Source organism: Chelonoidis abingdonii, chromosome 9, assembly GCF_003597395.2.
Source record: "Chelonoidis abingdonii isolate Lonesome George chromosome 9, CheloAbing_2.0, whole genome shotgun sequence".
Lineage (NCBI taxonomy): Eukaryota > Metazoa > Chordata > Testudines > Testudinidae > Chelonoidis > Chelonoidis abingdonii.
Window position 1 is genome coordinate 69,446,945 of NC_133777.1, and position 26,229 is coordinate 69,473,173.

Genomic DNA, 26,229 nt, shown 5'->3' on the forward strand with positions numbered 1-26,229 from the left:
AAGCACGTGTGTAAAGTCTTTGCCTGATGAGGGCCTTATGTTGTTTAAGCGCTCAAAAGATCAAGGGTTTATCTAAACCTTAGGCCTGATCCAACCACCTTCACTCATGCCTGTAGTCCTTTTGAGGTCAATGGCATTACTCATGAGTAAATATTATTCAGGAGGGTCAGAGGTGCAGAGCCAGAATCTGAATAAAGGATCAGTCCTGTGAGGTGCTCAGTTCAACAGGATCAGAGGGTGTTCAGCCCATCACAGGACTGCTCTATGAGCCCTCTACTCTGCCAAAGTAGGCTGGAAATTTGTAAGTACAAGCTGTCTTGTAAGATTTCTGGAACTTCCTGCTTTGGGGGAGACTGGAATACTGGGGGAGACTTCTGTTTTACATGGTACATTGACATTTCTGCTTTTGGTCTCAGCCAGAACCAGAAAATGCAGAGGTTCAGAAACCTAAAAGACTGGTAGCCAGGAGAGGGAAGAGCAGACAGGTGATCTGAAATTATTACAACCTTTGAAAAGCTTGGTTCAAATTTTTGGATGATTTTTTTTGTTAATGACTAAAGCTGATGCTAGTGCAGGCCACCCTGTACAAGGACTGTTATCTAATACAATCTCTCAGCCTTTCTCAGCAAGGCTGTGAAAACCCACAAAAAGAGTTTGACCTGGCTTTTGCAGACTTGAGCCACAACAGAACTAAAGAACTCAGGGCCTGCTTCACTGTACAGCTGCTAAAGTGACCATTGATTCAGATTTTTCATGTTATCTGTATCAGTGGCTCTCAACCTTTCCAGACTCCTGTATAGTAGTCTGGTTTCTCTTGCATACCGCATTTCACCTCACTTAAAAATTACTTGTTTACAAAACAAACATAAAAATACAAAAGTGTCACAGCTCACTATTACTGAAAAACTGCTTACTTTTTCATTTTTACCACAGAATTGTAAAATAATTAGAATATAAATATTGTACCTACATTTCAGTGTATAGTATATAGAGCAGTATAAACAAGTCGTATGAAATTTTAGTCTGTGCTGATTTTGCTAGTGCTTTTTATGTAGCCTGGTGTAAAATTAGGCAAATATCTAGATAAGCTGATGTCCCCCGGAGAAGACCTGCATATCCCTAGGAATACACATACTCGTTGAGAACCACTGATCTGTATGGATAGCTGCTTTAAAAATGTTGATCTTCCTGTATACACACTGCTGAAATGATATTTACTTAGAAGTGGCTAACCAGATGAGATTTCATATGGAGAGAGAGAGAGGGTGCTAAACAGGAAATTGTAAAATATATACTGTGCAAAAAAGGGTAGTCATGGTTTGACTAGACTCTTGTATTGCTTGTCTTCACATTGCCTATTGCTACAATATTTCTTTTGATTGTTGATTAAAGAATAACAATTGCTTTTGTGCTTTGCAGGAATCTGCTCTCTAGGATTAACACTGTGGTATGGAATAATCAGTTATCTTAATATGTCATGCCCCTATATTAACAAAGCAGGTCTGAGGAGACCAAAAGGACCACAGGGCAAAGAGGTATTGTCTTGACCAAACTAAGCAGCAACTTTCATCTGTCATAAGGTAGCTCTTTGGAGCAGGGACTGTCTTTTTGTTCTGTTTGTATAGCATCTTGTATGATAAGACTCTGGTCCATGACTGGGGCTCCTGGGTGAATCTGATAATACAAATCATAATGATAATGCAATGCTAGGTGCATGTACACAATAAGATACTTATTTTGAAAATGTGGGGCTAATAAAAATGTGCAAAAACTTGTCTCAGTGTTTAAGACCACTGTATATTTTAAAAATAACAAAACCTTTAAATTCTAATAGTGATAACAGTGGAACAATCCATGATTGGTGCTGCCTTCAACAACATCTCTTTAAATAAAGTGAGGGGGAGGGAAATAATTAGACTTTTGAACTATGGATTCCGGTGCTCTTAGGGCTATTTTTTTTGTCATTCATATTGATGATACATTCATTTACTGTATCTGAACTAGCATGAATCATAGAATTTGTTCCCCCTTGTCTTTTAGTTTTAGCACAATAATAAATTAAGCAAATAAGTTACAGTTGCATTAACTTTCTGTTAATTTAAATTCTGTTTTAAGTGATAGAAATACATGGCGATCAAGGCAGTAATATCATCCAGGGTACTGTACTAGTAGGTCCTGAAGACTGGTCAAATCTTGGGGGTACTTACAAACCTTGACAAAGATGCTGTAATACACTATCAGCGTTTACAGAGAACTCTCCATTTGAAGCAATGGCATGCCTTGTGTAACCATCAATGCCAGATCTGTCCCCAAGGTATTTAGTATTTCCAGTCATCAACTGGCTCACCGAGCCTTAAATCCCATAATCAATCACTGATATTTTCATTTTAAATACTGCTGCAGTGATGTTAAAAATTACACAAACTATGTATTCAGATAACCAGGTTCAGTTCTAAATGTCCTTGTTACTCTGGCCCAGATTTTTTAAAGTATTTAGGTATTGCTTTGCTCAGTGTTGCAAGGCCTATGTCTCATTTTCAAAAGTGACTTTGACACTTAGGAACCCATTGACTTTCAATGAAATGTAGGCTGCTAAGTGACTTTTGATGACTTAGGCTCCTGAATCATTTAGGCATTGCAGCGCTGAGCAGAGCAATCCCTGAATGCCTTTCAAAATTCTCAACCCTGTACTTAGGATATTTTTAATTCACAATGCAATGCCTGGGTATTGCAAGGCTTTTCAAATTCTTGTTTCACAGTAAATAATGTGCTGCGGTACAATGTTCTTCAGATGCATGTGCTTAATTCTCACTCAGACAAACGAGATTTTCATCTATATTAGCTTGATTCTCTACTTTGTCCGATTTAGGGGTGGGGGCGCTGCAGGGAACTAGTCACTCCTTGATTCAGGGCTGCTTGGCCACTGAGCAAATGATTGCTGTCCAGTGCAGCTCTAACTTACTATCCGACTGTTACACCAGGGGAAGATAAGATGGAGCTCTGCTATGTCCTGTCCCATCTTCTCTCCCTCTCCTGACCCCAGAGTACCCCAAACATCCTCTTTTTCCCCTTACAATGGGGGTGTAGGGCAACTGGCGTAGAAGGCAGCAGAGCCAGCTTTATGCTAGCAAAGAATTCCCCTTCTCCACGGGACGGCCCTGGCTCCTTTGTGCTGGATAGAGCCCATCCTTCTTTGGCTGCTTGCCCTCTCTTCCTCCCTTCCGCATGTGCTGGAAGCTGTGGGGAGGGAGATTTAGGAGCCAGCCATTTCTATTCTACACCCACTGAGAGCTACCCTATGTTACAGAGTCCCCAACTAGGGTTTGGTCAGTCTCTGGAGCAGGACTGAGAATCTGCCTTAGGCTTCTGGCCTGTTTCTAATTTTCGTTAGATTTGGTGGTTAAATTAACTTTGCATGCTAGTCTGTGATGCCATCAAATTGATTTACATGGGATAAAGAGTACTGCAATTTTCACACATTTTATTACACTCATTATATTAAGACTTTTTTTTAGCCTTCTACAATTTTCAACAGCTTCTTATGAATATTGTAAACAGAATTGTGAGCATTTTATATCAGTCTCTTATTCCGGACAACTTGCTTGGAGGTTGCAAAGATATCTGTAAAACTTGCAATATGATCATCTGCACTTCCACAATATCTCTGCTGTGTTGGTAAATAGCTTTAAGTAATGAAATGTTATGGGTTTGTTTGTTTGTTTTGTTTGAATACTGGCAGCAGTTTCATTCTTCTCCTTGCAAAGTTTCAGATGATTTGGTGGTAACAGAACTTGGATTTTTCCTCTTGATGATAGCAGTGATGGGCCCATCAGGTAATGCCTTGATAATACTCCAGGCTTCAAAACGGGTGAGTCCTTGCATAACAGTTGTGTGCACTTGCAGTAGCTCATCACCAGGCTGAACAGTGCTGCTTTGTTCTGATGCAACTCCTGTGGGGGAGAGAATGAATTTACTTCAGTTCTTTTGTGTGGGGAAATCTTTTTTGTTGTAATTATGGATCGCTGTAGTAGGATGTTACATGGAAGATGTGCACATCTGATGCACAAATAAAGAATCAAGTATTTGCCACAGTGCAAATGCAGAGACCTCCAAATCACTGAACACATTGTGAACAATTGCCCCCGCCCCTTTTCATTTTCAGGAGGTATAGCAAAAGTGCACGCTGCATCTTCTCAAGCCCTCAAATGGATTTCAAACCTTTCTGCTAACTTGTAAATGTTGCCATTTCCATGCAAAAGAAGTGTGTTTCTGTATAAATGGTATAAAATGCGTGTGGTCTAATCACAAAGCAAGGAGTTCATCCCGCACAATGAAATGTAATGCTGCAGTTTAAATAAAAATTATCATGGACGGGATCCTCATCTGGTGTAACTCAATGGAATTACTCCAGTTTACCACAGCTGAGGATTTGACCGTGTGTGTGTGTGTATATAATAATAATAATAAATAGAGACAGAGTGTTTAAACACCTCTACCTTTAAAAATCCTGTTGATGATGATGGGTTTATCTCCATGGATGGAGCCTTTCCCTCCTTCCAGACTGAATCCTAAGCCAGCAGGTGTCTTTTCCAGAGTTACAGTGCAGATTGTGTCTTCAGTTGCTGGAAAGGAATAGAATGGTATCAGGAGGGGTACAAAATATTCTGAAAAGTGAAAAGATCTGAACAAAGAAATGAGTTTTTGTTTGTTTAATTTTTTGTAGGCAAGTAAATGATAGAGCAAAACAAGGCAGAAAATGACAATTTTCTTCATCTTTTTGCTCATTGTAAAGTTGTTAATTGCTCCTAGAGAAGGTTATGGTCGGGGGGGATGTATTTTTAGTGTATTGAAATCTGAGCCAAATGAATAGGTTGGATTTAATGTAAATGGCATTTGCTTGAATTACATAAACATGCTAGAGACACATTAACATTTCCATTCACTGTATATATTCCAAAATTAAGTGTTCAGTACAAGTGACCTGATGGTAATATTAAAAGTAATATTATCTAAACAGCCAATAATGTTTATTTGGGGTATGTAAATATGATTACAAAGCTCTGACTTCTGAACAAAAATCTTAAGAATGAAGATGATTCTACAAAACTGTATGTCCTCCATATGTTTTGAATATAGCCAGCTGCTGTATTGGAGTCCAGAGTATGATTTAGATAATCTGGAGAAAGTATCCTTTCAAATAAAATATTTTCACAACACAGGAACTTTTAGGGGCTTAAAATGAAAGTTCATTACTACTACTCACATGAGTAGCCATTATACATGCAGTTAATCCTGTTAACTATGCTTGACATTATCTGAATCTTTTTAGAGCTCCATTTTGAGGAATCTTGCTTTTTGGTACAGTTTAGTGATTTATGTAATGTGTGTATATATAACTTTATTTATTGCATTTTCCCAGCATACCTTCCCCCACCAATGTTAATTGATTTTTTTGTTCGTACACAGCTGAGCCCCAAATCAGCATTTACCACATAATTATACAGAATAAAATAGCATATGTTGTTTTGCATGAAATTGTCAATATTTTGTTACAAAATGGCAACTCTGATTTATAATGAAGACTGCATAGATTTCAATCTGTAATTTCATAATGATTATTTATATATACACCTAGAATCTTGATTCAGCTGATAGATTTTGCAGGACTGGGACTTTGGACAGCAGAGAGTAGTATCAACTGAGTAACAGGTTGTTTAAAGCCTACTTCCTGGATTTTTAAACAGTTGTCCAACTTTTAATCACAGCTCCAAGATTTGTCTAGCTAAATCCCATACAACCCTTTGTAAAGGGCAAGGATTCTGTGGTGGTATATACAGAGAGGTATATAAATGTGGTTTATGCAGGTATAAAGTACTCACTAGCTTCTGTTGAGGTTTCACTTTCTGTAGAATACGTAGTAGAGTCAACTGAAACATTAAGACTTCTTTCTTCCTCTTTAGCTTTTTTAGTCACTACGACGGCTTGCCTTGGCAGTCGAGCCTGGCGCATGATCGCCAAGGCATCGTTGTGAGTGGCACCTTTAAGAGACTTCCCATTAATGGATAAGACTTCATCTCCTTTCTGGATAGTTCCTTCCTGAGATGCTAGTCCATTAGGAAATACTCTGTGAACCTATTAGAGACCCCAGCCGTCACAAAAAAAGAGAAGACGTGACTAAGTCTCACAGTTAGTAAAGTTGAAATGTGACACATTTTCATTTCTTAGCAAGAAAGAGAGCTGATTTTTAAGGCTCATGGATTGTAATTGTTGTGGTAGAAGCTTATTAAGATACAGGGGATACTGGGTGGCTTGTGGCTGGTACCACCTTATGCTATCAGCCATCAGATTTCACAGAGTTTAACCAGGTCAGTCATCTTGTCCTGAACCTGCACCAGTGACTTAAAAAGAGAGAGAGAGAGAGTCAGGAGTCTGAAAAGATGCATTGGTTATTTAGTAGATGACCATCTTCCACTGAGTCCATGCTGAATCTATGCTGCAGTAGGTATTGTGCTCCAGAAGGCCTTCATCACTACTGATGATTAAATATCCCATTGCACTTAAAATAGGCATGGTAATCCCAGTTTTCTGGCAACATTTCGTTCCAATTTGCTAATTATCTTCTGGCACCATAAATTCTTTTCCATTTCATGCCCTATGCTGCTTACATAGGGTTGCTGGGTACTGTTAAGGAGCTACATTTTTTTTAAAATGTCGTTCTGAAAAAATGGAATGGCAAAATTAATTCCATTTTTCTTTGTCACTCAAACTTTTTCAAAGTTCGAAAAGTTACAGAGTAGGAAAAGGAAAAGATGTGGGGAAACCTAGATGTTTGTTTGTTTGTTTGTTTGTTTGCGTAAGGTGACAAAAAGGGGAAAACTCAAAAATCTGAAAAAAAAATGGAAAACCGAAATGAAATGACATTAACCTCAATTCAAAATTGAAATTTTCTTTCAAAATTTTCCATTTGAAATATTTTTCTGCAGAAAGTTTTCATTTTTGATGAACCCCCCTTTTTTTGAGAGAGAGAGAGAGAGAAAACATTTTCCAGTTGAAACTGCATTGGCCAGCTCTAATTTTTTAATATTTCCTTATGTATAGCCTGTTGTCATTCCCATCATATTCTTCTTTTCTCTAGCCTTGATCTTGCCCAGTTTCTTTAATCTGTCCTCATAGGTTTTAGCTTCCAAACCTTTTCCATTTTTGACGTTCTCTTTTCAACCCATTCCATTTTTTCTGCCACCTCTTTTTAGACTGAATGTTTATTTTGGGAGTATTTTATGAGAGTGATACTACTTACAGTAACAACTTTGTTTTCTAGATCGATTCCTCCTGCCAGGCTGAATCCAAGACCAGCATCTTCTTCTTTATGCAAAATTGTAACCTGAATATCATCAAATTGCTAAACACAGGAAAAAAATAATTTCAGATGCATCTTACTATAATTCAAGATTACCAGAAGATCTGTATATTTTCTCCTGTATCCACTGTGTATTCTGCAGTGGCACTTAGATGGCTAAGACAAACTCTGTATTTGTTTTTATTTAATGGGTTAACTTCGCCTGGGTATCATATCTTGTGAATGAGTTTGTGTCTAAAAGTTTTGCTGCTTCAGTGAATGTGCTGTAAATTACAATATATTAACGATCACTGATCACTACTGAAATAGATATAGAAAATAGTATTGGCTCAATGGTGAGACTAGGTACGTGGTCTTCTAACTGTGAGAGGAAAACACTTTTGTTATCTACAACTCATCCTACTCCATGAATAATGGTCTGGGGCTCAAAATTTACTTCTAAGCCGGGTTGCTATTTTAATGTGCATTTTGTTAAAGTTTTAATTGTAACAATAGCCTGGAATGAGCTGTTTCAGTCTGTTACCCTTTTAGATTACAGTTAATATGAGGGAAAATTGCTTTTTTTTTCTTTTTTTTTTTTTAGTAGCACATACTACAGTGTTTTTAAGGATTCAAGTATAACACTTTTTCTTAAGAGAAACTGATTGATTTATCTTCACTTGTCTCATAACAATGTGCTTTTCTGTAGCTGGATGCATAGGTTGGTGGACAGGCCACTGAACTAAGCGTGAGAATGCCTGGATTTTATTCCTTGTGCTTCCTCTGATTATATAATCTTGACCAAGCCATTTAGACCAAAGTCTTCAGAAATGTCCATTGCTATTGATTGCCCAAACGAGAGACAATTAAGGCCTGATTTTTTGCAGCTTTTCTGAGCTCCCGCAACTCCTGTTGAGTCAACTGGCTGTTCGCTGCCTCTGAAAATCAGGCCTCTTTAAGGTACTCCTAGTTGGGTACCTAAAATTGATGCAAACTTTTGAAAACATTGGCTTTGCCCTCTCTGCATCTCAGTTATCCCGTCTGTAAAATCGGGCTGATAATTCTTAGCCATCTTTGTGAAATGATTTGAGATTCATGGCTGAAAACTGAGCGTTACTGTTACATATTGATATTGATGTTGTGTTTGTAAGAATTTCACATAGCAAAAATTAAACACTATTCTTTCAGAATAGAGTGCACAGAAAAGTGGACTTACCTTTAAGGTAGCCTCATCTAGTGATTTTACTTCTTCTATAAGCTTCTTTAATTCTTCAGGGGAAAGCAGAGAGATGACTGACTGCCCGGACACACTAGATGCTTGAGATGAACAGTGTTCCTGTTTCTCTTCCTCTTTCCCTGTGTCTGTTAAACTCACAGTATAGTCTCTCAGTTCAGAGAGGCTTTCCCATTTTGAAAAGGGAAAAAAGCAACATTAATTTGTGATTGCAGCTTCTACACTGTGGCACAGAAGAGGCAATTCTGGAATCTTCATCTTTTGATCATACTAGAGTTTAACTGGTAATGGGCCAAGCGGTTCAGATCTCTATTTATTTGTTCCCAGTAATGCCTACTATGTAACATACCAAGAGATGGCAGGGTTGCTGCCTCAGTAGGGTGACCAGATGTCCTGATTTTATAGAGCCAGTCCTGATATTCGGGACTTTGTCTTATATAGGCATCTTTTACCCCCCACTGCCTGTCCCGATTTTTCACACTTGCAGTCTGGTCACCCTGTGCTTCAGTGGTGACAAACTTGTGTGAGCGTTTACATGAAGGAATAAATGTCCTCTTGCAACTTTGCCCCAACTCAAATTGAACCTTTCCTGGGCATTGAAAAAAAGTCCAGATAACTTTTTTTTCTTTTTTAACATGACTCCAGACTTCCTAGTTATATCTTCTATTGGAAACAGGGGTAGCAAATATAAATATAAATATTTCAGACTCTTGTGAGAGAGGTTGTTTTGACTGTGTTTCAAATCTGAGTTTGGAAATACCCATCCCACTTTTACAGTTACAAAAGATTCAGATGCATACCTGAGAGTGCAGATGCTTATCCAAACCATAACCCCAAGGCCCATGATATTAATGCATCACAAACTGTAACCTTTGCAAAAGCTGTTAAGCACATAGCTTCCCCCTCTTTATTTAATGACACTGTCATATCAAACTAGCAGCACAGAGGGCATGTCTAGACTAAAAAATTTTCGGTACAATATATTTGAATTACATACTGGGACACCCTTGAAGAACATGAGGCAAGGTTTGAGAGGTTCACATCCTGCTTTTAAAATAACTTCCCCAACGTTTTAATTCTAGTTTATTTAGCTATTCTTTTCTAGATTCCTCACCTGGTTAGATATTTATAAGATATGAAAAAATGGTTATTAAAAAAAATCTAATGTTAACAACCTGAGTAGGGCAAATCCTTATAAGAGGCAAGACCTCTCTGGGGACGTGCAATGCATTGTTTTGGGGAAGTTATGGAACCCATGCTGGCTACTTTTTCTGGTGCAGCAGGAGTCAGACCTTCTCCTTTACTGATCCCAAAAGACCATCAGTGCGCTAATATAACAGCAGAACTTGGCCTCAAATGTTAGCAAATTGGTAGCATTGAAATAAAGGGGTAGGAGCAGCTATATGGACTTACTCTTGAAACTGTCCCAATATTGGGATTAGCAGTTTTGGGTCCATTCTTCTGGCTCCAAACTACGGAGAACCTAGGGATATTGTTCTATCGCTCAAAGAAGCTGGCAGCATAAAAGCTTAAAAATCTTATTGATGGCAGCATGCATTCAGCTGATCCTTTACATTCCTCTGAGGATTTAACAACTCTGTCTACACTCTAAGCAACCTATACTCCTATCCAAATTGCCTGAGATGCAAATTGCTTTGTGCAGTGTGTGGGGAACTTTAATATGGTATCTTACTTCAGGGAAAATCCAGTGTCTGAATGATGACTCTCGCTCGTAGATGAGGGAGGGGTCCCATTCTCTTCCATGGCGTGCTGAGATGAGGTTTCCAAAGTGCTCCATGGATTGTTCCCAGAAAAGAGCGGAGACTGAGGAAGGCAAAGCAAAGATTTCATTAAAGCAGATGACACTTGATTGCTGATGGAATAGATTTTGCTGAATTTTTCATCATTTGTCTTCATCATCTCACAAGACTGGTTAGCAGTAAGGGGGAAGCTTCGTGTTCTTTGGGTCTGTGCTTTTGCTACTGAACAGTGAAGTTCAGTGGCTTGTGAAGGTAGTAAATCCAAGGAAATTTCAGTACTTGTGCTGTTGCTTCTCTTTGGACTAGGAGCGAGTGCCTCTTTGGGAGAGCAGGACCTATTTAGGCTCAGAGTCTCGACTGTAACCACAGATGGAGTTGATTGTAGTTGGCTGTTATCAGAACCTTCATTGTAAGGGCCTTGGTTTAAATGAACTGCAGGTGATTCTGGCTCTTTTGGACTGGGAGAGTTTTCTTTCCAGACTGCTGGCTTTGGACTGGGAGAGTTTTCTTTCCAGACTGCTGGCTTTGGGCTGGGAGAATTTTCTTTCCGGACTGATGGCTTTGGGCTGGGAGAATTTTCTTTCCGGACTGATGGCTTTGGGCTGGGTTTTCTGTTTCCTTTTTCAGGTGACTGAGGAGCACTGAAAGTTTCAAAGGAGTTTATTCTCTGCTTTACTGATGATCCTCTGGGTGAGGCCCGGGATATACTGGAGCCCCATTCTTTGCCAGAAACACCCTGGAGGTCAATGGAACTTTGATCTGCCCGTGTGTTGATATGTGAATTTCCTTTCTTCAAACCTTTTAGACTTTGGCGAAACCAGGCTGGTTTAGGTGCTACTGGAGGGCCCTTTTTCCCAGTGTCACTTTCATCTGAGTTGTGTCCTTTTGAACCATCTCCTTCTGCTTCTGATTTCAGCAGCACTGCCTCTGGACAGCTGGGACTTCGATTTTCTTCATTTGTGGTGGTGTTGGGGTCTAAATCTAAGTGACTGTTTTCTTCACTCATAGTAGGATTAAACAAGCTTTTGATGCAATCAGAAATTCTAACCCAAGGGTCTTCTCCTGTAGTATGAAGACTGTAATCTACCCGTGGTTGTCTTCTAAGTACAGGCCTTTGTATTGATGAGATAGGATTCCCTGTGTTGTAGAAATAATTATTATACATAAGCTTTCTTTTCATTCCCTCCATATATCCCTTTGCATGTATTGCTGCTACTTCACTGCCTGTGGGCTACTGTACACTCAAGCCTCCAACAGGTTATTTAAGGTTACAACTCTTAATCTAAAGTTCTGTTTCTTTGTGGCAGAAGCCGTCTTGTGCTGATACTGGATTTAGCTGCAAACCCAGGCTCTTCAGTGCTGGTCACTTCTCTCAAGGGACATGTAACCTCTGCAGGTAAGCCTCTCTCCTGACATCCTGGGACACTGAAATCATTGTACATGCTACAGCACTGTCATGTTAAAATATAAGACTAAATTTATTTCATCTCAACTACAGCAGATTGAACTAGCTGGTATTGCAGCAGATAAAAAAAGTTATTCTTCCCTTTCTGCATTTAAAGCAGGTTCTTTAAACATTGTCTCTGAGACCTATCTTTGATTGATGTGTCTACATGTCTCTCCAAATGGATCCATGCACTTTCCTAGTGTATACTATTTTCTCTTTGATGTAGGATGTTTTATATATCATGGAGTTATTAAACCTCTTACTGACTATTGGTGCAGACAGGACAGTGGTGAAGGTTTTGGGGTTTTTTATGAAAATTTATTTCAGTACAATGAAAAGAATAACTGCTCAGGAACGGTTGCCATTTTAAATACTACTAGCTACCATTTCACTAACAGAATCAACAGAGCATCAACTTCATGTCAATTATCTAGAATACATGCAGTTCAGTTTTGAAACTATAAATCAAAAATGTCTTGTGGTACATGCTAAAAATAAAATTCAGTAGCACTCAGTTTTTAATATAAACAAATAAAGTATCGTCTGAAAACAACTAGTGATTCTTGTACGCCTATTACCACTTATTCTCTTTAATAACAGACAATCTATTCATCTTTTGGTGTCATTCACACTTTGAGTCAGAGGTAGTTAATGCACAATTGTGTAGAAATGTGTCTGTTCACCCAGTAATTTAGTCTGTTTTTTAAAGATGGAATTCAAATGAATGCAAAACTCATTAACCCTGCTAAATATTTTATGCTCTCACAGAGGTTGCTTTTGAAGCAAATGGAATGAAACACCTACCTAGGTTTGCTTTCCTCTCTTGGTCTCCGTCTGCTGACACTGCAGCTGAGTGTTCAGTACCTCTTGGTGTTACAGAAGTTGCAGAGAGACTGTGTGTTATAACTGTTTTATTTCCCTGTAGCAGCAGGTCTCCTGCTTCCTGTGGAATAAACAGGAAATAGAACTATGTCAAAACGTAATCACACAAACCACATTATATATGAGATGTAGAAAAATGTTCTTCATGTTCTTGTGTTTAATCTGAGAACAAATATTAAACAGCAGAAAAACTGATTTGTTCTGTGCTCCAGGAAAGGGAGCAAAATATTTTATGTGTGCATGTAAACACGTTGGAATTTTTTTTTTGTTAAACAATCCATCAAAATTTGAGATGTTGTGTTGTGTACCACAATGAAGCAAGATATTGGCTGCTACAACTTTAGACTTCTAAAACCAGCCACCCAGTAATCTCTTGCAAATCAGTTAAGCAAAGACAGAAAATGAACTATCTAGCGTCTGTCTTTATTTTACACAGTGCTTTTCTGTGTGGGGCCTTTACCCCCAAACACAAAATTGTAATGAGCCCAATTCATGGCTGGAACGTCAAGAGTGTTCCCCTTTTGTTCTTGGTTGGAAATGCAGAATGAGAGGTTTTGTTTGAGGTTTTAGTAGATGCCACTGGAGGCAGCCATTTGCAGATGCTCTACAATTACCAGATTACTATGTAACTAACGTCACAAAGTTACCATCTGCCAGAGCTCCAGTGTGACTCACAGAACCATGAACAAGAAGGAGAAATTCTGAAACAAAAGTGAGATTATCCTGTAACCATCAGACTACCTGGCAACTCCTGAGCATTCTGACAGTGATGGGTTAGCACTTACTCCTCACTAGTCCAGTGAAGAGTTTACCTCTGTCAAGACCCTGATCATCACTGGCTTTGGTAGTCTCAGTCTGGGTTCACTTTCTAATCACCTTCTGGAGGGCAGCACTTCCTGTTCAGTCACCAAGAGCAACTTCTGTCTTTTTAATATGGCGTTACCTAAACTCGCATCTTAGTGTGTGCTTATCCCTCGCCTCAGACCACATGATAATAGTGCAAATGGTTAGAGTAATAATGAATGATTTTCATAGGGACAGAAAGTAAATTATCCTGATTCAAATTCATTTTAAGCATTCTAATGCAACCAGCTTTGCATCTTTCTTCCAATTAGGAGCCTGATCTTGTGTAACACTGCGCACCCAGATCTTCAATTGTAACGAAATGGGGATTCTGGAACAGATGACTGGATCCAACTGACTGTGTGCTCCTGGCTGGTAGGGACTGTATCTACTTGCATATTGACACAGTGCTAAGAACACCACCAGTGCTTTGTAAATAATAGTTGTGATCCGTAAAATATTACAGTTTAAAGCACAACATTTTAAATCAAATAATTTTGGCTTGAAAAAAGTAAGCTCACAATCTGCAGACACCGCACACACAATCAGGGCCAGTACTTCTCAAATTGAGTAATACGACACGTTTGAGAATAAAGGAAAATAGAGAAGGGCACTAATAAATCTTTCACTTAATTATCTGAAATACATTTTGAAAAGTAGGAACCTTGTTTTCTATGCAGCCACCTACTTAAGAGACATCAAAAGTCTTTCCAGGGAATCTTTCTTTGACTGCACTAAATTTTGCTTAGTGTATATTGATCTCAGGATTTCTTTTGTTCCCCTTATCACTGCAGAATCACACTTGCAGCTTAATAACCAAGAATTGCATTGTTTCTCAGCTCAAATAATTACTTGCTTTAAATGGGACCTCGAGAAGCTGTTTCTCCTTGTCTGAGCTGTTTTCTCCAACAAAGCTGATTGTATAGTAGCTGTTGGTGTGCATGCATATATTTTTACTGCACTCCATCTTAGATGATAGGAAAGAAATCTCCTTATTTTAGATTCTAAGCGGCAATGTCCTTATTAGTTAGCTTTATGCTATACTTTAACCAAGGCCTTTGCTGTTGTGTGGGTTTATTTCCATGGTTGCTCAGTTTTGCTTGTTTCACTTGGCACTAAATTCTATTAATTTCTACTAGCCTATTACTAAACTTTGTGTAAATGAGTTCCTTTTTTTAACAAACCACAACTCAGTTTCCACACACACATCACTGAACTGTACTCATTTATGCAAATTTGTTTCTCTGTTTCTGTTAATTCTTTTGGGGGTAGGAGAGATGTACATCTGATTGTGTAGGGTAATTCATCTAATTTTAAAAGATTTCAAAAGAGCTAAATTAATCAACAAATAGAGGAGAGAGCCCATGGTTAGTTTAACTATATAGCTAAAGCATCTAGGCCTTGTCTACTTTAGGGATTTTGGGCAAACTGTTCCCACTGTTACTAATACCAGTTTATTTCCTCCAGTGAGCATGCTAGTGTGGTAACTGTTTCACATAATTGTTCTTGTAGTTTACTGATCTCACTGTTTATTGAATGGGTTGGCTCTGAATTTGATGTTGTGGAGTTAAGGAGTAACTACACTGACTTGACAGTAGAAGTGGTGCAAACTCTCCCAATTCTAGTCTGCAGCCCACTGGTCTTCCAGTCCAGTTTGACCAGAGACTGCCAAATGCTCAAGATGGTTTTGTACCGATGAAGGATGTTCACTAGGGGACTCCTGGGAGAACTTCACATTTATTCTCACTCCTGTCTGCGTTTGGACTTGAATACAGTTTTCCAGAAGTGAAGTACAAATGCATTACAGCATTCCTCTGCCTAGCATGCCTCATTTGGGGGGGTCTTATTTAGAACTAAGGTTCAAATTTCACTAAACAGATAACATATCACTTTACCTTCCAAATATAAGACAATTCTAAAAGAAAAAAATCCTGCTGTTTCTCCTAAAAACCCTGAGAACTATGCAGGATTTACCTCACCTGAACATTGGCAGAAGATGGGCTCCCATCGTCTTGTAGCATAGGTTTCCCTTTCACATCTGTGTTACACTGGTCAGTGTCTGTGCAGTCTTGTTTAAAATACTTCCTTGGTGGAGGTTTGGGCTTTGACGATTTAGGTTTTCGAACAAGAATCTCCGTAGATTTTTTTATGTTCTGAGAGAGATGGCCTGCTTCATTGCCAGTGGGAGGGGAATGGTTCTCCAAACTGGTTCTGGACAATGAATCCAGCAAGCCAGGCTGTCTGGTAATTGGTACATCAAGGCTGTGTACTTTTGCCTTCAAGTCAGCACGTTGGTATGGGGTGCCATTACTGCAAGATGACCTGGGGTTATAACTACTGTCACTGCTGGAACGGGTCATTAGCTTCTGAGATCTGCGGCTGCAATAAGCAGTGTTCTTCTCAATGTGTTTTTCATGCTGGTATCTGCCATGCCAGCTAGTTTCCAGTCTTTTAACACCTGTATCAGCAACATGATTAAAATATATAAAATGCAGCCTATACATTGATGAAAACACTCAGATACATTCAAAGCATTTTCTTCTAGGATTGTTAATCAAATCCACTGTAAAACTAAACCAGCTGAGTATAGCAATCTGATCAGTGTACCACAGCGAAAAGGAGGGGAAGCATTTGTGGAGGCATTTTAGATCAAGGAATCATTTAATTATTGGACACAAACAGTACTGCCCAGATATACTGTTCTCCTGTATAGTTTGCTGTTGGTTCAATCTATTAACCCTGTTTGTAAAGAAAGGGAAGGCGAAATGTATCTCGTATTATAAAGCATTGCAATAATAGCACTCCATTCCGGGACTTGGCAAGTAGCCCTAAGGGGAACCTAGTGTGCCTTTGGCAACAAGGGAAATGGGATGCTCATCCCATCCATGGATAGGCTGCATGTTACACTAACACCGCATTATTGATCTGCTGACGTTGGGTCAGATACCTTCAGCCGGGGGAGGGGGCGGGTAGAAAGTCTGAACAAGCTCCAGAGGAAGTGAGCACAAGAAAATGTAATGGTTAAAAAAAGTGTGAAGGGAACATTATCAAGTCTGTTTCTGACAGGAAGTAAGTCAGAAATGGAAAGTGAAATCACAATGAAAAAGTTTCAGTGGTGCAATCCCACTAAAGTTTGCAACCATGCCACCTTTTTGAAAATTTTACCCCTTGTCACCCATGCTGTACCTCGTGCCCAGCATCTGAGTCTATCCCTTTAAGTCAAGGATGCAGCTCTACCAGGAGCCCACCAATGTTGCTCCATCAATCGAACAGAGTGTGTTACTCAGCATGAGGATGATAGGGCTGGGCACTGTCCACCCCTAGAGCCAAGCCTGCTACCTCTGCGGCACTCCCAGTGTGAAGATCAAACCCAAATTCAGTCCTCCCAAATGGCAGCGTATTGCTCTGGCTGTTCTTACCAGAAAAACAGAACATTCTGGTGAAGCGCGTTAAAGGCTGGTTTTAGTTGTGAGAGAACAGAGGACAGGGTGTGAAATACTGAGTACAGCAAGGGCAGAAAGCGGGGCGGGGGTGCCACAAAGCATCAGCTTCACTGGAGCTGAGTCTCAGAATGTTTGGGGTATGTCTACACTGCGGCTGGGAACAAGCCTCCCAGTCTGGGCAGACAAACTCATGTTAGCAGGGCTTAAGCTAGCATGCTAAAAATGGCAGTGCAGATATTGTGGCTTGGACAGAGACTCCGACTAACAGCCCATGCTTATCACCATCATACCAAGCCCAGTCTCTGCCCAAGCTGCACCATCCACTCCGCTGGTTTTAGTGTGCTAGCTCAAGCCCCCACAATACAAGCCTGTCTACCTGAGCTGCATTGTAGACATACCGTTGGAGGTCAAACAGGTGTCTTGAGCTTTTTACACCATTCTCTGGCAGTATCTCTCAGGATGGACTTCAATAGTATAGTTCTATGCTCTTTCCACCTTTCCCTTCTGCTCCAGCCAGGTTACTTAACTAGTCTGATATCTCTGTCAACACTAAGTCATAATGTCTCAGCCAGCTGAATGAATTCCCTTACCTTCAGTATTCCATTGTTGCCTCTCCCTTCCAAATCTGTTGTTTTCCACAGCTTGTGAAACTGCTTCCTTTAGCTGCTGTTCGGATACCTATAAAATATCGTGTCATTCTTGCAAAGTTCACCAAAAGATTGGTTCACCACACAACTCTCCATTCCTGCAAACCCTTTCTCACAAAAATAGTCCTTACTCAGGCAAGTGGTCTCAATGAACCTAATAGGCCTAAACATGTGAGCATGGATTACATGCATGAGGAAGGGTTTTGGGGCCTTTAGTCAGTAACATATATTCAGTACAGCTGAAGCATCTGTATTGACAATCTAGATAAATGGGACATTTTTCAAGAATAAAGGGTAGCTTATCCGTTGTACAAGATGCACAGTTCTGGGGTTGCCATTATAAGGTATCTGGATGGTGTATTTTTTTGGTGCACAGGTTAACCCAATTAATAGGTCCGACAGACTATTAAAAACATTTCTGAAAAAAAATTCCCATAAGGACAAAATATTTCTTTCTTATCACTCAATATAATAACAAGAATTGGCTGGGTAAAATTCAATCAAATCAAAACGCTGACTTTTAATTACATTCTGGGAGAGAGGCTTAAAATCAATACTGTTGAGTTTCACATTCTATTCTTGGTGTATATTTAATCTTTCCCGGTTCTTACACCTCAGTGAGAAGTTTCATTTGAATGAGTTTCAGATACTCTTGTTTTCTAAGAAGCATATGTTGTATATCATTGTTCCTGAAAACCTGTTTCTTTACCTTGTTTATTCAAAGCATGTGAACTCTCATGTCAGATGCTGTCTCCACTGATCCTTGCACCACATATATCTCTATACATAAGACAGCACACTATTTTGAATTTAAATATCTTGGGTTTGTACCTTACCCTATATTTTAGGTAAAACCAGAGGTCCTGCATGTACATCGGCATGTTATTTGCCAAACTGATTTATACCAATTCTGCTACCAGTATTAGTGTTAGTTTGTCAATATTTGCTTTATTCAAAATCAGAAAAATGTGGAATGCTACCTGTGGATCAGGGTGTCTGCTAATAATAATCTGCACAGCACCAGGATTGCAGTGGCTTAGAACAGCATAAACTTCATTAAGTGTCATATTTTGGACTGGTGCTTCATTAATTTCTATGATTTCATCTCCACACCTACGAAGGGATAAAAAGAAAAATAATCCAGCAAGAAGAGCAGACTTTACATTGTTATTTCTAGCTTATTTTTCTATCATGACTGTGACTGTGCAAGAAACATACATTCATGTGGTTGAGCTTTGTTATGGTCACAGATTAAATTAGTGTGTTTCACTGGGTTCCTTCCCAGAAAATGGGAGGGGAATCAGCACTGAGGTATGATGTTTCCTCAATGGTGCATTCTCCATAAATCTGAATTCTCTGCACTTCCCACAGTGCACGTTTTGTATTATAATGGCAAGACAGACAGAAAATGACACAGAAGGCTGTCCTGCTGCGTGCTGTTTACACCCACAACTTCCTTCCTGCCTATAATGTAGCATTTCACTTCTTGTTTGTGAAAAGTCTACTACTTGCACTGAAAGGGCAGAAAGGACAGTAACAGTGCTTGAGAGACAAGCTGGCTGAGGTAATATCTTTTATTGGACCTGCTTCCAATGAATGATATTACCTATTACTTTGTCTCTCTAATATCCTGGGACCAGCAACACTGCTCCATAATACAGTGTCTGTCCTTTATATTAAATGCCGAAGAACAACTTATTAATGATCAGCTTTTAGATACTAATTATTAGAAGCTCTGTTCACGGTTGAACTCTGAGTCTTTCCTAATGAAATTCCAGCATGGCACAGCTGGGTACTATCGTGCCCTCTCTCCCCTCCATCCCAAACACACACGGGTGCTGAGGGTTTCAAAGTTTCAATCCAAATGTTGCAGAATTTGTGGCGTTTTCAGCTGAGTTTCCAGGTACATTCAGGGTGCAGAACCGGTGTTAAAACAAAAATCCTTTGAGTTCTGCACAACTCTAAATACCCACAATGTACCAGGTCCTCCTAACGTTATCCTCTGGCAATGAAACTCTCAGATCCAATGGGATAAATTTGTGTTGGTGTGGAAGGTCCCAGACGCAGCAAAGCTGTATTTCTATCATACAGTAGGGAATAGAATTTGGGGAACGTGTGCAAGACCTCTGCAATGTCATCTGCACCCAGGAATACTATGGGTGCACACAAGTATTGGGGAGGGGAGGGAAAGAAAGGGGCAGGGCCAGTGGATCAGTGACTATTCGGATCCTCTAGTCATTTCTCCTGTAGCAGGGGAATAAACTGGCCCCAGAAATGATTCCTTCCATCAACCCCATCTAAATGCCCATGTGCTGCAAAGCCCGTTTACTTGAACTTTGTGTGGGAGAGAGGGCAGCGTTTGGCCCCATGACAGACATTGTCAATATTTAGGTCAGTCTTAGTCTGATCCTCAGACAGAGCTTATCTGACAGGGGAATGCAAAACTTTCATTCTGAATGGTTCTTTGATAAAAAAAAAAAACATTCAACATACCTGAGCCTCCCATCCATATGAGCCACGGAGCCTGGTGAGAGGGTATGGATAAATATCCCGGAAATGCATTGGGCATAAGGGACACTGCACAAACCAATTCCTAGGCCAACGCCAGCTTCTGAAAGGATCCATCAGAAAAATGCATAAGAAATGTGAACACCAAAATAATTTGGGAGCACTGTTTCTAAACGAGAAACATCTGTTGCATCTGAAGAAGTGGGTTTTTACCCACGAAAGCTTATGAAATAAATCTGTTAGGCTTTAAGGTGCCACCAGATTCCTTGTTGTTTTGTGGATAACACGGCTACCCCCTGATACTGTTTCTAAATGGTGGCCTCAAAACACGCTTGTTGAAAACAGAGACATATCCTTATGGTTATGCATTTTCCACATGCAAATGCACGTTTTTTGCACATGTAAGGAGGATGCACACAAATGTTACTAGCCACATTTGAAAATTTAGTTCACACATTCATTGTTAGCATGTTGCAGATACAGTACAATGCAGCTTTATTTTGCAAAGGCTCTGTCATGCAAACTGTATCCCAAATCATTTTACAATGAGAAATAACAGAGAGAGGGAGAAAAATGAAGAAGGAAATGTGGTTGTGTGTAGCCTGAAATTGTTCTCTTTTTGTTTTCTGTGCAAAACACCTTTAGATTTGTAAGACCTCTTCCTCTTTACAGAGACAGCAGCCATTGTGTTGATGCAACCTATTCAAGAAATGAGTCACACTTATTTACTTTTGTTCTCTGTTTTGGTGCATCCTGTATTCTAAGCTAAGTCATTCTTTCAATGTATGTGATTGTTTTTTGTGTCTGGACAAACACAGGGAAGAGACAAAAGAAATGGCTGTTTTATAAAGCCGTGAATGTTCACACTGAAATAGAGACTTTGTATACTTAAGAATGAGAGTTGTGTAATGTGCTTCATTAACTGAGTTTGAACGCTCAGTGAGTGGTGTCTCAGAGGGATTTGCCTTGTAAGGGTGTGAGGAGAACTGAAAGTGTCAATCTATTGCCTGAGTGGAACAATGGGTGGAAATATGGTAGGTGAAAGACAACAACTGATAGATAGCTTGGCAGGATATCATAGCAGGCACTGAGTCTGTATTAGGTGAGTTGGAAAACAAATCTGTGCAAGCAGGGGAGGAATTAAGACAGAGTGACGACAAACATGCAGAAAGTAAATGAGCCATCAGTTTGGGAATCAATGTCTTGTTCCATGTATTCCTTGTTCAGTTTATTTTAGCACTTACCTTTGTTTAAGGAAACTTCCATTATGACCCTGTCATTGGGCTTTGTGGTGCGTAATGAAACGGCAGCACCATCAGAACTGAAAGAGCTGTTTTCCTTGGTTATCCGAGTGCTGGAGCTCAGAGACTGACATAAGTGTGACGATAGGTAGCTAGAGGCAGAATAAGGGGTGCTAAGGCTTGTCCTGACCGTAAGAGTGAGGAGACCCTTTTTGGCCTGCTAGAAAGAAAAAACACTGAGTGGGCTGAGCTCACAGGCACCTTTTTGTATAAAGATAGAAATTGTGTTGTGAGGAGAGTGCATAACCTTGAATTTTTGTAAAGCTTCATAATGCGTTAATCCATACATTGATTCTCCGTTCAGTTCCAGAATTTCATCACCTGTTTTAAAAAGGAATAATTTAAATTGTGTTACTAATTGTTATTACTGAATTGTGTGAGAGACAAATAACCAAGAATGAGCATGCCTTGAATGTAGTAATACAGTGTTTCCCAAACTTGGGATGCTGTTCATGTAGGGAAAACCCCTGGTGGGCCGAGCCGATTTGTTTACCTGCTGCGTCTGCAGGTCCGGCCGATCGCGGCTCCCACTGGCTGCGGTTCGCTGCTCCAGGCCAATGGAAGCTGCTGGAACTGGCGGCCAGTACGCCCCTCGGCCTGGGCTACTTCCTGCAGCTCCCATTGGCCTGGAGCAGCGAACTACGACCAATGGGAGCCACGATCGGCTGAATCTGTGGACTCGGCAGGTAAACAAACCAGTCCGGCTCACCAGGGGCTTTCCCTACACACGCGGCATCCCAAGTTTGGGAAACACTGCCGTAATGCATGGAGATGAAGATATACCACCTACAGCACTGATTTCAGTGGGACCAGACAGAGCCCTTTAGTGAAATTAAAATGCTGCTATAAATATTATGTGCTCTAAATCAAATGTGTAAAAATTAAGTTAGTTAGATTCCTCCCCAATACAGGAAATTATTAGAATTTTTACATTTTCAGTATTGCCAACTGTCACAATTTTATTCTGACTGAATATTTTGGGTTGGGACTTTTTTCCCTGCTTCATGAAAAGATAAGGTTACCAACTGTCTAATCACACAAACCCAAAAATCCTTGCCCCAACCCCTTCTCCGAGGCCCCACCCCACTCACTCCATCCCTCCTCCCTCCATCGCTTGCTTTCCCTCACCCTCACTCACCTTCACCGGGCTGGGGCAGAGGATTAGGGTGTGGGGTCAGGGCTAGGGCAGGGGACTGGGGTATGGGAGGAGGTGGGGGTGCAGGCTTTTGGAGGGAGTTTGGGTGCAAGAAGGGGCTCCAGACTGGGGCAGGAAGTTGGGGTGCAGGAGAGGACGTGGGTTCTGGAAGGGAGTTTGGGTTCAGGAGGGGGCTCAGGGCTCGGGCAGGGGGTTGGGGTGTGGGAGGGGGTGAGGGGTGCAGGCTCTGGTTTGGGTGGTGCTTACCTCGGCGGCACAGAGGGGCTAAGGCAGGCTCCATACCTGCCCTGGCCCCATGCCAGTCCTGGAAGCGACCAGCACGTCCCTGCAGCCCCTGGGATGGGCAGAAATCTCTGCATGCTCCCTAAGTGCTGACTCCGCAAATCCCATTGGCGAGGAACTGTGGCCAATGGGCGATGTGGGAGCAGATCCTGCCTTAGCCCCGCTGCACCACTGACTGGGATGGGAGCCACCTGAGATAAGCGGGGCTAGCAGGGCTCCGCGCCCTGCCTCCTCCATGTACTGCTCCTGGAAGTGATCAGCATGTCCCTGGGGAGGCAGGGGGTTCTGCATGCTGCCCCTGCCTACAGGCACCACCCCTGCAGCTCCCATTGGCCAGGAACTGCGTCCAATGGGAACAGTGAAGTCAGCGCTTGGGGTGTGGGCAGTGCGCGGAGACCCCAGCCCCCTTCCTCCCTCAGGGGCTGCAGGGATGTGTCAGCCACTTCAGGAAGTAGCATGGAGCCAGAGCAGGTAGGGAAATTCATAATTTTCAGCACATGGGCAGAGCTCTAAGCAAGAGCCTTGGAGCTGAGGACACAGACCAGCCCTGCCTTCACGTACAGTCCTAGGGGAGGGGAGCTGAGGAAGTGATGTCGCTGAGTCCCAGGCACAGACATGTTGCTCTGGGGTCAGGGCAGGAAGAGGAAATGGATGGCAGTTCCCCTGTCTTAGGGGTGAGGATTGGGAAAGTGGTGTCTCCATCTGAACAGCCTGGGAGAGGAATGCATTTCTGTGGTCATTAAAGCTTGCTTTTTTCAGCTTGAAATGATCACATATCTACACTGGAAGAGGAGTAGAGGGGAGTTAAAAAGTTGAAAGACGCACTAAACAACATGATCTAATTAAAAAAAACAAACACCTTCCTGATTTTGGGGAGTCTTGCTGATGATTTTTGATCTCTTGAGGTTGGAAATACTGCAGGTGAATGACTAAAAACCTTGAAATTTCACTGAAAAATGGGGGTTGGGGGAAATAGCAAAAATATTTGATTTCCCCACTCCAGTTTTCTGCCTACCTCTATTTACAGTGGCTAAAAATGTAGCTGAGTCACTAGCCTCTCTTCTGAGATTATAAACAGAGGAGCCATGCCACTTAGAATGTGGATATTTGTCATGCAGCCGATGAAATTAAACTGCCATCTCATTTCACAGCAGTCGCCAAACAAGCTTCAGGGGAAAACAACTTTCATTCACAGCCAGCCTGAGCTGGCTTTGACCTTTATGTCACCAATCCCACAAGCAATCCGATCCTCTTTTATTCTACATTTTAAATGTCTGTATTGCTTGTGTCCTAGAAATTTTGTAACACCCCAAACAATCATGCTAAATATTTTTCATAGGAACTTCCTACCTTCTTGTAACCTTCCATCAGCAGCAGCAGCTCCACCTGGAAAGATGGTCTTTACATAGATACCAATGGGCCCGTAAATGCTGTCCTTCCCTCCAACAATACTGAAGCCCAACCCCTAAATTATGAGAGAGAGAGACCGTTTATTTCTCATAAAGGTTGCAGTGTTTTCCCATCTGTACTAAAATGCTACATGGGCAATAACAATAAGCAAAATTACATGATGAACATTAATATATTCATTACAAGATTTAAAACAAAGGTGGATATAGTGATCTCCAACTTAAAATTTCAGTTAAATACCTTCTAAGAAGTTCTTTATAAAAGTCACAAACAATTAATTTGAGACTATATATGTGCTGCACTAGTAACGTTTAATGATTAGAGCATAGGATTAAGTGCCATACTCTTGACTCTGCTACTAACATAATGTGTGGCCTTGGGCAAATCATTTAACTTCTTTTGCCTCAATTTCCCCACCCATAAAATGGAACTGATATTCTCCTCAGAGGGATGTTCTGAGACTTACTTCTGGGGGAAGTCTACAACACTCCTCAGCTGCAGAATTCATGTCCCCCACAGATTTTTTTTCTCCACAGAAAATACATTCTGCCAGGGGTTGCTGTGGCACCAGAACAGAGGGATGTCGGTTCACCAGCCATAGGGAGGCTGCCAATAGGGACGACAAGAGGCTGCCTTCCTCACAGAGTCCTGCCAGGTGAGGAGGCACAGGATATGGTGGGGACAGACAGAGCAGGGCAGATGGGGCTGCTGGGATTCTGAAGGGCTAGTTGTGGGGGACAGACTGTAAAGGAGCTGAATGGGAATGGGGCTGCAAGGCCACAAGAGGATGGGAGTAGCTGACTGTGGGTGCAGGGCCAATGGAAGTGGGAGGTGCCTGAGGCTGGTTGAGTGAGGGTGTAGGGACACATGAAGATGGGGAGGTGTGCATGGGGATGGGGAGGGGGTGCAGGGACACATGGAGATGGGATAGTGAGGGGCAGGGGTTGTATAGGAGCAGAGGGTGACTAAGTGAGGGTGCAGAGACATGTGGAGACAGGGAAAGGAGGATGGAGGGCCACACTGAGATGCAGAGAAGGGGTGGCTGAGTTGGGGTGCAGGGACACATGGGGACAGGTTCAGATGTGCCTGACTCAATGGGAGAGGCTAGAGGTCAGCCAGGATCTGCATGGGGGAAGATCCTCAAGTCCCTAACAATCTCCTCCCTCTCACTCCCTCCACCTCCCAAAAAACAAACAAACAAAAAAAAACCCTGATCCCTACTTTTCCCACTCGCCTCCAAAAACCCTCCAGGCTTCTTCCCAGCAATTACTTCCCTCTCCTTCAACTCCTCCATTACCCCTGACTCCCCCAAACCCTATGCACTGCTTCTGAGGATGGCGGGAAATATGTTTCTGTATTGTACTGTAAATGAATTATTACTCAATGTTCTGTATTAACATGCTAGTAAGGAAACTATTTGTCAAAAAAAAATTCCTGAATCTTTTTTGTTGTCTCTGTTGTTACAGACATACTTGCTAACAGATATTTTGAAATTGGTGTGATTATATTGTGTTATTTTGACAAAAAATATGCAGAATTTTAAAATATAATGTGCAGAATTTTTAATTTTTTGGCACAGAATTCCCCAAGTAGAGACTATACTTAATTAATATTTGTAAATCAACTGGAAATCCTTGGATGAAAAGTGCTACACACAGTGGGGCCCTGATACATGACTAGGGCCCTTAGGTGCTACCGTAATACAGATGATGATTTATTTTATTGAACTCCACAGAAGGACTTTCTGATAGCTGTCGCTACATCTGTACTAGACGTTATTTAGAAAGAGATCTTTATTAGAGAATTTACAGGCCTAAAAGGCCTGTGTTTAAGTTCTAGCTTCCATATTTTATGCATCCCAAGCTACAGATGAAAGTCAGTCAAAAAATAATCACACATGCTAATACAAATGTGTGGCCAGACAGAGAGCAAGAAGACCCCTTTGGCATTTTTATCTGGAAGTGTGATAGCAATTGCTTT

The 26,229-nt window shown here is 41.0% G+C and overlaps 1 protein-coding gene across 2 annotated transcripts in view; it reads right to left on the reverse strand.

Moving 5' to 3' along the window:
- Positions 1 to 3,461: 3,461 nt before the first annotated feature.
- The window catches only part of IL16 (interleukin 16), a 46,706-nt gene continuing 23,938 nt past the window's right edge, over positions 3,462 to 26,229 (reverse strand). Inside the window, exons 8-21 of one of the 2 annotated variants that reach the window (XM_032771893.2) lie at positions 24,190 to 24,304; positions 21,649 to 21,722; positions 21,345 to 21,561; positions 20,086 to 20,203; positions 18,573 to 18,705; positions 17,536 to 17,623; positions 15,482 to 15,960; positions 12,582 to 12,720; positions 10,264 to 11,467; positions 8,553 to 8,736; positions 7,298 to 7,399; positions 5,880 to 6,132; positions 4,497 to 4,622; positions 3,462 to 3,950 (exon numbers count right to left, since the gene is read on the reverse strand). In XM_032771893.2, the coding sequence (XP_032627784.1) occupies positions 3,745 to 3,950; positions 4,497 to 4,622; positions 5,880 to 6,132; positions 7,298 to 7,399; positions 8,553 to 8,736; positions 10,264 to 11,467; positions 12,582 to 12,720; positions 15,482 to 15,960; positions 17,536 to 17,623; positions 18,573 to 18,705; positions 20,086 to 20,203; positions 21,345 to 21,561; positions 21,649 to 21,722; positions 24,190 to 24,304 (3,438 nt within the window). In that variant the 3' untranslated portion in view covers positions 3,462 to 3,744. Of the gene's footprint in view, positions 3,951 to 4,496; positions 4,623 to 5,879; positions 6,133 to 7,297; positions 7,400 to 8,552; positions 8,737 to 10,263; positions 11,468 to 12,581; positions 12,721 to 13,471; positions 13,508 to 15,481; positions 15,961 to 17,535; positions 17,624 to 18,572; positions 18,706 to 20,085; positions 20,204 to 21,344; positions 21,562 to 21,648; positions 21,723 to 24,189; positions 24,305 to 26,229 lie in introns of those variants that run through there. The other variant, XM_032771894.2, reaches the window with a different exon arrangement.